This window comes from Lampetra planeri, chromosome 1 (assembly GCF_965212315.1).
Source record: "Lampetra planeri chromosome 1, kcLamPlan1.2.h2, whole genome shotgun sequence".
NCBI lineage: Eukaryota > Metazoa > Chordata > Hyperoartia > Petromyzontiformes > Petromyzontidae > Lampetra > Lampetra planeri.
Genome location: NC_136107.1, coordinates 6627370 through 6641771, shown reverse-complemented (window position 1 = coordinate 6641771; position 14402 = coordinate 6627370). Strand labels below are relative to the sequence as shown.

The 14402-nt window shown below is 42.2% G+C and overlaps 1 protein-coding gene across 1 annotated transcript in view; it reads left to right on the top strand.

Moving 5' to 3' along the window:
• Positions 1 to 14402, top strand: part of LOC144734254 (inactive dipeptidyl peptidase 10-like) — a gene marked incomplete at its 5' end in the record, with an annotated part of 402709 nt that overhangs the window by 374048 nt on the left and 14259 nt on the right. Inside the window, 5 exons of the mRNA XM_078616418.1 lie at positions 2864 to 2933; positions 4939 to 5133; positions 6145 to 6199; positions 9600 to 9699; positions 13062 to 13120. Of these exons, the coding sequence (XP_078472544.1) occupies positions 2864 to 2933; positions 4939 to 5133; positions 6145 to 6199; positions 9600 to 9699; positions 13062 to 13120 (479 nt within the window). The remainder of the gene's footprint in view (positions 1 to 2863; positions 2934 to 4938; positions 5134 to 6144; positions 6200 to 9599; positions 9700 to 13061; positions 13121 to 14402) is intronic.

Genomic DNA, 14402 nt, shown 5'->3' with positions numbered 1-14402 from the left:
TATACCATTCATTACTGACTTCACAACAAATAGTACTTAAGTGTATCTACCTCAAATGGATAAAGGTCTGAGTTAATCACCCAAACAAAATTAACCTATAGGCTTGCAATTTTGAGTCAAAAGCTTTAACCACACTGTTATACCAGGATGGTATTCATGATTGGTAGTCGTTGCAAATTAAGTGCAATCAATGACAGAATATTAAGAGTAATAAACAATCAAGGTTGTCTTACATGCACGATAGTTTTACTAGAAAAGTTTTCTTTTCGTGGTTTACTTTGTGCTTATCCGGATGTTACTAGGGAATGTCAAAGTGCTCATGGCTTTGCACAGAATGTTATGTAACGCCTCTGTAGTCAGTGCTCTATACACTCCAAGGAATATAAATATTTCCATCACAGTGGCAGTGACACAGTATTCAATACGTTTGTGTGTAGAATTGTGCACAAGGAAGCTACTCCAAGCCCCCCGCTGAAGATTGGCTAGCACTGATAATTGATAGTTTTTGGGCTGATTGTAACTGCTCACCCACTGCCAGAACAATCACATGTTAGGAGGAAACAACCTCAAAGTAATAGTCCAGTCATAGAGTGTTCTGTTAGATAACACTGTATGGATGTGACCATCAAATCATGAAGATTTATTGCACAAGCACCTGGCTAAGCTCGCACCAGAAGGCAAGTTGGTCGTATTTTTTAAACGTTTGCTGCCTGAGTGGCTGTCGCCACTGAAGCCACAATGGCTACGGTCGTATAGTTTCTCTGCAGTGAAAATGTCACCCCGTGGCCCCGGCGTGGCTTCTGTGTCTTCACGGAAAGATATAAAAAGGCAATGCGCCGCAGTCCACTGTCGTGTATTGGCTCACATAGCATTGTACACAGAGGGCTGGGTTGTACACAGACAAGGGAACATGGCCTGTGAACGTGATCACGGGCTATGCGAGTTGTGACAAGGGCCTGCCAAACCTGGTGTGTGTTACTGTCACGCGTGGAGTCACTCGCTAGGAAACGTGGCAGCTGCATCTGCGAGGGGAAGTGCCCGAGGACACGGACACTAGTGCAGTCATGATCCCCGGTTTAGTCTTGTAGATGCAAATATTACAACTTAATTTGTTGGGAAACGTAATTAATGAGACATGGTGCTTGAACCAAAATTTATTCTCGAGAGAAGTTTTTAAGTGAACCCATATTGAGCTCTCAGCGACTCCTTTATTGATTTAATATAGATCATAAGTCCCACCTATCAAGCACCTACTGCTGTTGCCTTCGCAGCTGTGCCATGTGCTGCCGGTATAATGGACATCTGTCCTCTCAGCAGGTCGCCACACGTCACTAGGCAAGACTCGGGGAGGTTTAAAGTGATGCCAATCCAGTGCCAGAGCACTCCTCCCTACTGAGTTGTGCGATGAAAGTTACGTAATCCACACAAAGAAACATTTCGACCATACTAAAAACTGTTTATATTTTACCAGGTAAGGTCCACTGAGCTATATAGCCCTTTTTCAGAAGTGTCCTGGCCACAAACGATAGCTCAATGACGTGGCTTGTCATTTGGATATTTTTAGCAGCATCTAAATACTCTAAACGCATGATTATTTTATTTAATAAAGGAATGAGCCAAACATCCCAAGCAAGGTGCTCTTCAAAAATAGACTTGTGGCTCAGTGACACTGTCCTTAGAATATGAGTAAACTGTATACATGTTTTGCACAGTTGTGAGAATTGTTACACACATCACATTTTTACACATTATAAACACATACACACATAGTGAATAGATGTATACCATCAACTCCATATATTTGAATAACCGGTTTAACCGTGGGTTGCTGAAACATTTCAACCGAGCATCTTCGGGGCAGTAGCCCCCACACCCACATTGTATAACATTGCATTGCTGTGCTTGGCACAGGTGTCAAACCCTTGTTATTCAAACCACACACATAACCTTACTGTGTCTCTCCCCTTAAAGGGATATGCTGGATGCTGTGGGGTATACTTGGCATGGTACTTTGCACTTCAGATCATTGTTGGCCAGTTTCCTTGTTCTGTGGGTAAATGGGCCCTAGCAAAATAAATCATCTTTATTGCCCCCAAGCAAAAAGCCCCAGACTGCAACTGAGAACAATATTTGCAACCAGCTAAAGGTAGGAACGGAGGGAGATGAAGAGAAAGTGCAAATTGAGAGAATGTACAAGTGAGCGCAAGCCTTGTTCAATTGCCTCAGTATGCAAATGAGTAAAGAAATTCAAGTATATGTAATTGGTTAGAATTGCTGTTACTATTACTGAAAAATCATGGCCAAAAATCATTGCAAATTATTCCAGTAGTTTTAAAATTCGTCCCTATAATGCTGCAGTGCATTACATGTGACTTATAAGTCTATGTTCTGAACTTTTGATTGAACGAGCCAGGACCCAGCCCCATGATGGGAAAAGTAATCCAAAATCAAGTACATCAAGACGTTGATCTGTTCACAATTGTGACACGGGTAATAGGTAGTGTTGGTTAACTCCACATGTTCTCTCATGAACATTGTATTCTTTAAAAGTCGGCAGTCAATCAACCAACTTCAACAGCCAGCACCTTGGAAAAGACTGTCCTCGTGAATTTCTCCGCAGGCATAATATATGGTACACTTTGTAGAGACACACATGCTATGAGCTGCTGATAATAATAACGATGAGGAATTCGGTCTCTTTCCCCCGAATGTTCTCCCAACACACACGAGCTGCCAGGCATCTCATTTACTTTGGCACTGAAATACAAATCGATGAGAGAATTCAATTATTTCCGTGGCCTTAAATGGCGATTGTGCTGGTGATTGTGTTCGTGATGGGTTTCGCGTGTATCTCCCTTTGCAGTGCTGCCCTTACAGCTGAGCTTCCCCATCACTTTTTCAGACAAGGCACACTACCCCGTGCTGCTCATGGTGTAAGTGGTGCCTTGTGCTGTATACGACATTTCAGGCATCCATACTTGTCCTTTCATTGTTATTGTTCTTAAAAGCATAATGATGACAATCTTGCAGGGTTTCATACACACCGCATGCAACACTTAATGTACCTAATGTACGTTGCACAAGTAGCACAATTTAATTGCTTTTTAATTTCTAAATTAATATCTCAAAACAGTTTAATTGCAGCGATGACAGCAGCACTATCCATGCTGAGATTTAAGGCATTGTAGCATGAATCGTCTTCATCCGTTAGTTGTTTTGAATATTTTTAATTTGTTTTATGAATCCAATTTTAAAACTTAATCAACCAGTCCATGCTTAGTAACAGTAATTGAATGACACACCAAAGACGTATAATCGTACAGTATTTCTAGCACCTGCCTTGAGTAATCAGATGACAGTAATCTGTTACTTGCAGCATGTACCTCGCTGGCTCTGCTTAGGTGTTTTCAAGCACCCTATCCCTCCGCTGATAATGAAAACAATAAGTTAGACTATCAATATTCTTTGGTTCTTTCAGTAAAGTCACGTAGATAGAAAAAATTAAAATAAAGTGAACAAAAAAATAAAAAATAACATTAATGTAGACTGTAGCCTGGTTCTAAATCGGAGTGTACTGGCAGTCTATCATGTAGACGGTAGCCTGGTTATTAAGTTTAGTGAGTGTACTGGCAGTCTATAATGTGTTGTGATCAAAACGTCGTGTTTTTTAAATAAAACAAATCTTTATTTTTTTTTTACTGAAAGAACCAAGAATATAGACTGCCAGTATGCTCACTCAGGTTAAGAACCAGACTACATTCTACATTATAGACTGCCAGTACACTCACTCAGTTTAATAACCATTGCTACAGTCTACATTATAGACTGCCAGTACGCTCAATCAGTTTAATAACCATTGCTACAGTCTACATTGTGGACTGCCAGTATGTTCACCAAGATTAAAAACCAGGCTACAGTCTACATTATAGACTGCCAGTACGCTCACTCAGTTTAATAACCATTGCTACAGTCTACATTATAGACTGCGAGTACGCTCACTCAGCTTAATAACTATTTGTACAGTCTACATTATAGACTGCCAGTAAACTTACCCAGCCTAATAACCATTGCTACAGTCTACATTATAGACTGCCAGTACACCACCGAGATTAAGAACCAGGCTACAGTCTACATTATAGACTGCCAGTATGCTCACCAAGGTTAACAACTAGGCTACAGTCTACATTATAGACTGCCAGTACACTCACCAAGATTAATAACCATTACTACATTCTACACTTTAGACTGCCAGTACACTCACCAAACTTAATAACCAGGCTACAGTCTACATTATAGACTGCCAGTACACTCACTCCGATTAAGAAGCAGGCTACATTCTACATGAATGGTTTTGGGTTTTTTATTATTTTATTTTTATTCACTTTCTTTTTATTATTATTTTTCTATCTACGTGACTTTACCGAAAGAAACAAAGAATATAGATTCCTGCAGTCACGAAAGTTTTAAGTAATAATTGAGACTGTCAAGTTGAAAGTAAGCACAATGAAGGCAGTCTGATGCCTACTTTCAGGCCGTTGCTGACTTACCTTGTGCTTAGCCACAAATCAACCGCAATACCTTGCTGATCTCGTCAAGGAGCATGAACCATAACGCAAACTCCAGCCATTGAACAAAGACGGTCACCACATTGCGCGCTTTCAGATGCTCTTCTGCGGCCATCTGGAATGCTCTTCCTTCCGATATTAGGAAAGCTCTGCATCTATGCACTTTTAAATCTTGATTCAACACTCATTTCTTTAGAACTGTGTTTAGTTTGTTGCCCTTCCCTACATTAGCATGGTTGGCTACGTACAGTTCAACATACATATATACATACATGCTGCACAGTGACAACTAGCACTGGGGGTGCCCTTTGAAATGCTCCCATCTGCTCAGTGCACTTTCTCCTCTCCACGTTCCCCCTGTCCCGGGGCACAGCGACAGTTCTCCCGGCAGCCAGGTGGTCACGGAGGAGTTCCGAATGGACTGGGAGACGCACCTGGTGAGCTCGGTCGGTGTCATCACCGCGCGTTTCGACGGGCGGGGCTCCGGCTTCCGTGGAAACAAACTCCTGCACGAGCTACACCACCGCCTGGGGGCATTGGAAGACCGCGACCAGATCGCAGCTCTGAGGTGCCCGCGGTCGCGCCCCTGCATGCCCAGTGGTCACTCCATATTTCGCTCACGGCGACGCACTGTGTTTACACACGGACAAAGTGATCAGAATGCCTTGTGGCTGCTGATGAGATGTAAAAAAGATGTACTTTTTATTTATTTAACACAAAATAGAGGGTACTTGCCTATAAACATTTGGAAGTCACCGGGATTGGTTCAGGCATGCCTTGCTCGAATGTTATCACCTCATGTGCACGGGCGAAATTTCTCCATGAAGAGTTGTAAAAATGCAATGCAGGAATTGCAACACTACACCTGCACGCATTAATAACATCTACCCTGACTTGGGCAATTTTGGACAAGAACTAAGCCAAAACTAAACTAAACAAATTTTTATTTTACCAGGTAAGGTCCACTGAGCTATGTAGATTTTTTTCAGAAGCGACCTGGCCACAAATGATAGTGCAGCGAAGTGACTCATCACGTGGAAATTTAGAGCAGCCAAATACTCTAAGCGCATGTTTGCAAATGTGGAGGAGAAAACCAGAGGACCCGGAGAAAAATTCATGTGACCTCGGGGAGAGAGAGAAAAGCAAACTCCCAGTGTACAACAGACGTCAGGGATGGGATCGAACCCACGATCGCCTGTATACCGAGAGAGATACTTAACATCTTGCCATAAATTTGAAGTTTTCGTGACTGCAGGGATCCATACTTATTGATCCTTTCGGTAAAGTCACGTAGGTATAAAATAAAATAAATAAAATATTGTATACCTACATGACTTTACCGAAAGAACCAAAGAGTATCTTGCCATAGCGCCAGAAAAAACTAACAGCTGCGTGTGAAAGTGGCTCTGGTTGAGAGTCCAAGTGCAGTGGCTCACACGGGAGGCGGCCGCGTGGAGGGGTAGTGTTTAGTTCTCGAGGTCGTCAATTTTACCGCAGTTGGCCGTGCCATGAGCTCTCTGGGTGACGCAGACATAGTGGCCATTACAGCAGCGCTAAATGCTGACATTTGTTTTCACAGGACACTCTTGGACCTTCCTTATGTTGACAAGTTGCGAATTGGGGTGTATGGAAAGGTAATTACACCGTCATTTCAGTTCATGCAATGTTTACACACACAATTTAGTGCCTTGAATGCTGTTTATGTTCGTACTGCAATCACTATTCGTCCACGATGTTTTACATCGATATCCAAGGTTAACCTAGCTATACAAATTGCGACATAAGGACAAATAAATAAATATAGCCTAGCCTAGATATCACAAGGTATCCTTTCCTTGTTTGTTTTTTACCATCTCGTATTGGAATCGGTTATGTTAACAATTGGTAATGACACTTGTCCCTAAAGAATCAAGTCAAATTAAAGTCAAAGGGACTTTCTGCTCAAACAATTGATGGGGCTATGCCCATCTCTGTTGGTGGCCCAGAGCCGGTGGCAGAATTTCCGCATGCTCGTGGCGGGGCCCCTCCTCCACTTACAAGCAGCCCTGTTGGCTTCCTACAAAGAAAGTGCACACCTTATTGACCCGAGAGAGTAGATATGCTGAGCCAGCACGAAATTAGGATTTGAATGTTTAACATTCCTGTTGTGATCGAAGTGTGTGTTGTAGTCTCAGCCGTACCTGACTGCACGCTTGCAGAGTGTTACCATACAAATGAATACTGTTCTCTAGTCGTCAAAGGAATCTTGATTAAATGAAACCATAACTGAAGAGAATAATTATTCTGTCACTTGGCCATCAGCAGCTTGATGTCGCTAATTATGGGACTTTGGACAGAGTGAGCAATTACTCCACTTTGTCCTTTGCCATCAGCCTGCTGATTTACGCTAGCCACTGCAGCACCATCAGCAATTTAGAGCAGGTGGAATTCAGTTTGACAGCCCTTTAACAATGAGGTTCCCATCTTGCCACTCATTTTTTTTCTTTATCAGCCACTTAGCTAATGGAAACTGCTCTTTATAAACGACAGTTATGGATGGAAAACAAGGAAAGCAGCATAATTGAACGTTGGATGCTTTATGCTGATGAATTATTATAATGTGAGAAAATGAAATTAAGTTTGGGTTCACAAAAAAGTGTGGGCAGCATTCGCTGCAGATTAATGCAGCTGTCTGTGTGCTGCGTGCTAAATTTTACATTTAACTTATTTTGACGGTTTTTTAATCAACAGCGCAGCGCTATTTGTAGCACAGTCCAACACGATTAAAGTCTGCAGCCTCACCAGAGCGCAATGACTTACAACTGTCATTTTAGTGCACATGGTAAATCTGGAGACCCCTTTTACCCGACCAGTTACCTCATTTCATACAATTAAAAGGAGCAGCTGTTCATTCTGTGACCTCAAAGGAGCGTAGACATGCGGGCGTTGATTTATGCAGCACTCAGCGTAAGGCATCTGCAACGTTAGCCTGTACGGACTGCCATGGTGCTAAGTTTAATACATTTATGTGGACCCATTTTACAAGAGTTATAATTTACTGTCGGCCCAGCATACTCACTCATTTTGTGATTGTGCCATGTTAGGGGCCTAGATTAATTATATTATTTGGCTGCTATAATTTCCACATGATGAGCCACTTCGTTTGAGCTATCATTTGTGGCCAAGTCGCTACTGAAACAAAAGCTAAAAGCTCAGTGGGCTTTACTGTACAGTACTTGGTAAAATAAAAATTGGTTTATTTTCATGAAATAAAAATAGTTGATTTAAATAGTTTATTTTTATTTCAAAATGTTTCATGATTTGCATACCTTTCCCTACTTTACACTCCCATTTGTTGTTGTAACTTTCTGACTTGCCCTTACTGGACATTTGTACAAAAAAGAGCTTCATAGCTCATAGGATTCCTCCGGTATAAATACAGATTTTGATTCTGGTAGTAACGCAATTTGTATTCCCAATGTGACTGTGAATACCAACAAAAGGCAAACTCAGTGTCTTGCTGCTCGATTGAGCAATTGACCGGTGCTTAATTCTCTCGGCTGCCCTGAATTAGTGGTGGAAATTCCACAATCCCATGGTGGGGTGGACACTCTCTCCATAAGATGTTAATTGGGAATGTTATTGATAGATTTAAACTCAAGGCAGCCATACATGAGCATTGGGAGGATTTACTTTGCACAGCTCAGACGTTCAGGCCTCACAATGTGGTTGTCTCTTTTCATTAGCATCATGGTGGCCAGGGCAATTGTTTTATATGGCCACACTCTTTTGATCGGACTTGGTAAAGTTGAAGCCAGCCCAAGGTTGCCTTGCCAAAACAAATGATCGTGGGAAACATGATTAATTTAGACACGTATATGCACGTCCGCTTTTGCTAGTCCGCCGCTGGATGAGGGCTTCTCCGTGCTGCGTTGGTCATGGCGGTCAAAATAAATTCTTGACCATAGATGTGGCAGCATAGAAAGTAGAGTACAACTATAGATGTTTCTGCACTGCCTTCTGCTGCCCAGCAAATGGCCCCACAGCCACCTATAACTGCCAAGTGTGTGTGGTGGTTGCCCATCCAAGCACCAGCATATTTAGCTTCTATTATCAAATGAGATCAGGTATATTTAGATGATTTAGTCATAACCTATTTTTTAAACAGAAACCTGTAATTAACATGAGCCCTACTGAGACACACATATCTTTTCCAAAGGGAGATATGGGTTTGGGAAATGCATAAAAGTGTAATAAAGGACTCAGTCACAAGATGTCGCTCTCCGTTGGTCCTTTATTTAGGTTCTTTTCCTCCGCACCCCGCTGGCCTCCTCCTCGGACCAGCGTCGTCTCTCACGTGCCCCACACGCTCCGCTAGTCACTCCGCTAGCCCCGTGCACTCCGCACGCTCCGCTAGCCACTCCGCTAGCCCCGTGCACCCCGCACGCTCCGCTAGCCACTCCGCTAGCCCGTGCACTCCGCACGCTCCGCTAGCCACTCCGCTAGCTCTGTGTGCCTGGCTGACGGTGTCCCAAGCCCCATCAGCCACGTGGCTGATGGCGCGGCGGCCACCCAACGTGGTCCCGCCTCTTCACTCCATCGACTGGCCCCATCTCTTCGGGGCTCCCTCCTATAACCTCTCTCCCACGTGACCCTGACTCCTCCCTATCGGATCGTCACATCCGGCCTTCCCATTTACGCTCACATTACAAAAGAACAATTGTAAAATAAAATCATGGAATTGAATACTAAAACAAACACACACAAAACCTTTAACTACATGCAAAAATAAATATAGAACTACATGTACGATTCAACAGCTTAGTTGAAACATTGATTTCCTTTACGTCAAGCAAGCTCACGATGTGTCCCACTTAGGATCTCAGCCAGTGATATCAGTAATGTTCCTGAAAAAATATCTGCAATTCACCACGGGCCAACAGATAAAAATGTATTTCTATTCGGCAATGTATTAAACTTCCTTGCCTGTTTATTTCATCTTCTTTCATTTTACGTCTGTGAAAATTGGATTGACACTGTTGTGTTTCTTCACAGGCTTATGGAGGATATGTCACCACGCTGCTGCTCGGCTCTGGAGAAGCCCTATTTAAGTGTGGCGTTGCTGTGGCTCCCATCACTGACTGGCGACTCTATGGTAGGTGATGCTCTCCTTGATAATGAGCAGTAATTTAGTACATTTGGTATTTGCCCCATTGTCACCATGGTGGCAAGATGTTAACTACCTCACCTGGTACAGAGGTATTTGGAGTGTCCATGTTCTCCCTGTGGTCACGTGGATTTTTCTCTAGGTCCTCCGGTTTTCCCCACCACATTTAGAAACATGTGTTTCGAGTATTTGGTTGCTATAAATCTCCACGTGATAAGCCACTTCGTTGATCTATCATTTGTGGCCAGGTCGCTTCTAAAAAAAAGCGAAATAGCTCAGTGGGCCTTACCTTGTAAAATATGAACATGTTTTTGTTCATTATTCTTATAGCCCAGGGATATCGCAAAGGTACTATGTTTCACAGATGTATAGTCTATACCAGTAGGGGCAATGTAGCGACGTGTAGTCCCAATTGAGTAGTTTGGGTAATCTTTTAAATTTGGACCATGATGCAAGCACACATTACATCAGGAGATCTTTAATGTGCACTGTATGCACTACCACTGGGTCCATGTCATAATGAAATGGTCTATAATTTTCATTAAGTATTTTTGCATGTACCCCAGCAGATAAGTGGAGTGAATTCGTAGCTCACCCCACGGATAATAAGATCCCCGATTATCGATACCCCATTTCATCGCTGATAAGATTAGATGTCCTGTATAGCCATTTCCTGACAGGTCAGATGAGATTGTTGTGTTCAGTATGGCTAAGAATGTCATGGTTAACTATGATGGAAGGAACTGTGGAATTGGCAGCCTTTACATGATATTATAATTGACTGTGGGGTTAGTTTAGTAAACACTAGTGTTTCTCACTTGGACAGTACTGGAGTATGTCGCCCGAGACTTGGATTCTTGTCTTGGATTAATACACAGCCTACGCGGAGGGTGGGGGGAAGATGCGTGACGTCAGCAGTCACACTGCGTAACGCTGTGACATCACAGATGTGATGTCACCACTCACTTGCCGTGCAAAATATATCCATTATTGCGCCCCCCCCCAAATACAAAAGTCTATTTTTATACTTTTTGCATTGCGTACAGTCTGGAAGCTACCCACATGCCAAATTTCAAGTTTGTTGCATGTTGGGAAGTATGCTAAACATTTCGAACAGACACACATTCACAAATTTCCCTTTTATATATACTAGCGGGAAGTACCCGGCGTTGCCCGGGTCAAAAAGACAGACACACACCGACTTACACACACTTACAGACATCGACCCACACACACAAACACAGCGACTTACACACACACACATCACACATATGGACTCACACACACAGACATCGACTTTAGCTGCACACACATAGAGTTACACACACATATCGACGTACATGCATACAGCGACTCACACACATACATAGACAACAACACACATGGACCTAAACACACATATGGACTTGCACACACACATATCGACTAAGACACACACACATGGACTTACACACACATGGAGCCATGCACACACATCGACTTACACACAACAACAACCGCCATTCGCCACAAAGTGGTGGTGACGTCACCACGACGCTTGTGCCAGGCTATGTGCACCTTGAGGTCACGTGAAGTGTCGAACGTCCGCTGGCAGGAGGTCACGGGGCAGACCCAGGTGCCACGGGTCGACAGACACACAGACTCACACACACATACACAGACTGACACACACAATGCCCTACAAACAGACACATCGATTCGGACACACACATTGACTTACAAACACGTAAACATCGACTTACACGCACACATGGACTCGCACACAAACACATCGACTGACAGACACATCGACTGACACACATATTGACTCGCACACACACATGGACTTACGCACACACTTGCACTTACACATACACATTGACACAAACAAACATCGACACACACAAAGACACATCGACTCGCGCACACACACACACAAAGCGACCGTCGCTGACATGCAGATGGACTCACATGGACACAAAGACATGGGCACACACATAAAAACGCAAGTAAATTGTGAAAAATGGTTGTCTGCACACAAACATAATTATTCGTATAAATGCAAGGTGATTATTTAAAAAAATAGGTTTGAATGTATGTAAGTTTAGCGAAAGAAGAAAATGAAATCATATTTTCGTGCACAATAACAATATGATGTTAATATTTCCAAGGTTATGTAAATGATAGGTTTTTATGTATGTGCGTTTAGCAAAAGAAGCAAGAAAATGAAATAATATTTGTCTGCATGCAAAAAAAAGTAATTTATTATTTACAAGGTGATTAAATAAATAATAGGTTTCTATCTACGTGAGGTTAGCGAAAGAAGCAATAAAAAAAGTTGTCTGCACACAAAAAAAATGATTATTATATTTCGAAACCAATTGTTTTAATATCACTTGTTCTATATACGTGAGTTTAGCGACAGAAGCAATACAATTGTACTTAACATTACCGTGGTGAGGCCTAGTCCCGTGCAGAACCTGCGGCCTCGCCTAGATTGTGCAGCCGGCCGAGGTGGCTCCCTGGCAGGCTGTGGGCTGGGCCACTCCCCCCGCCCGCGTTACAATAATGACTATCGAAGCGCTATATAATATTAATGTAGGGACTCTATAGCAGTAACTGCACACATTGGGGGGGGGGGGGGGGGTACCTACGTGACTTCACATTTTTAATAATTAACCTCAGCGTTTTGTGTGAAAATGTCCCCCTCACCCCGACCGACTTGGTAAAAGCCGTCCCCTCCAGTGAACGCATAAGAGTTGGCACGGTTGAGCACCGCGTGCTATTTAATAAATACATAATCGAAAACAGCACAAAATTGCAAATAAAACAAAATGAATATGTAGGGACTCTATAGCAGTAACTGCACGCATTGGGGTGGGGTGGGGGCGTACATGACATTTCGAAGAATTAACGTCAGCATTTTGTGTGAAAATGTCCCCCTCACCCCGACCGACTTGGTAAAAGCCGTCCCCCCCACCGAACACGTGTGACTTGGTAGGGTCGATCACGCGCCATTTAATAAATAAATGAACGCAAAGTGCACAAATTCGCTAATTAAACTTATTTAAAGTTGACGGATGTGAAAAATTAATAGCGCTTGTTCACCGCGGGGATTACAGCGTGGTACCTGGCTATTTTTTTTTTTACATAAACCCCACCGTTGGAGAGCCAAGCGTGCGACCACACACAAACCCACAAACCCACACACAATTTTTGACTTTTATATATATCGATATATTTAAACATACTTTCTTTTTTTACGTAATATTTTGAAATGTTATTTAGTTTTATTGAAAATGTTGTATGTAAGCACAAATAAATGTTTTATGTATGACTAAATGTAACAGGTATTTTTGTTATCTTTCCAGCGTCTGCTTTTTCTGAGCGCTACCTTGGCCACCCAAATCATGATGAAAAAATATACGAGGTACGTAAGCTACAGCTTGCTTATTGTTCCTCTTGTTGAATGCTGCCGATGCCTCATACGGTTTTAAAGCCTTTACAATTACGTCTGACATGTTGTGTGGCACTGTGGGGCTTTATTTCAAAATGCCATGTGTAGTTTGCTTTTACACATGTCAAATGCCCCACGGTTGTTGCGTGGAATCGCTGGCCTTCTGAAATTAAAGAAGGGCACTAGACAACAATTTGGCAGCTATAATGGGGATGTGTTTGAATGTGGGCCATAAATATACACCTGCCACTGCAGTACTGACAATTGATATTCTACCCTCAAACTTGAAAACCTTAGTTTCCTATATAGTGATAGGTGGGAAAATAATCAGCCAGCAGTTGGTGAAAGCTGATGTTAAATGATGGCCATACACAAGGAGAGAAATGTTCACCCTTGCTGCAACCACTATCTCTGTGCCCTTCCTAGATGGCAATCTAATTCCCCCAAGATTTTCACCTGCTTTTAAAAGGCATTCATCTTTAACTTGGTCTGCTGTGAGCGTGAAGATCATGCATGCTGCTATTTTCCTCATACATCCAAACTGTGAAATTCACCCTCCGTGTGCACTTTGCCAGCAGCCTGAAATATGCAGCTTTTCAAAAAGATAATAACTAGCTGTAATTGTATTGCCTATTCTGTCCTATCGTCGGGATGCAATTTATGAGTATTTAGTAGACAAGGGTGCGACAGACCAGATGTGCATGAGCGAGCAACTTTACGTTAATGCAATGAGAATGCGACTTGAAATGCATGTCCAATACTGTTGCAAAGAGGATTGACAAAATACAGTTTTAATCATGGGGTGACACACCTTACTTTAATTGAAGAATACGTTTTCAAAAAATATATTTTAAAAAGACCTCGCCATACATTTCAGGATAAAGTTGAAAATATCTATACTGTATATTTAAATTACTAACATTGGGTGTCATGACTACAGTTGCCACGATATCATTTTTCACAATATGATACGGTATTGAATTTCACAATATGAATATTCTGTTTCACTTTTTTATACCTCTGATCTGAATAAAGATGACTTTTAAAAGTTCTTCAACAGCAGTTGACTCAACACACTGATTGCAATCTATAACGCTTATCATGCACATACCATCAGTTACACAAAATAGTTGGAATAAACTACAAGAATGATGATTGCATCGTATAATTGCCATGCAAATCACTAATTTAAGGGGTAATTTAATGATTTTTAGTTTAATAGATATTTTGTCACAAAATGAAATATTGCGGAAAA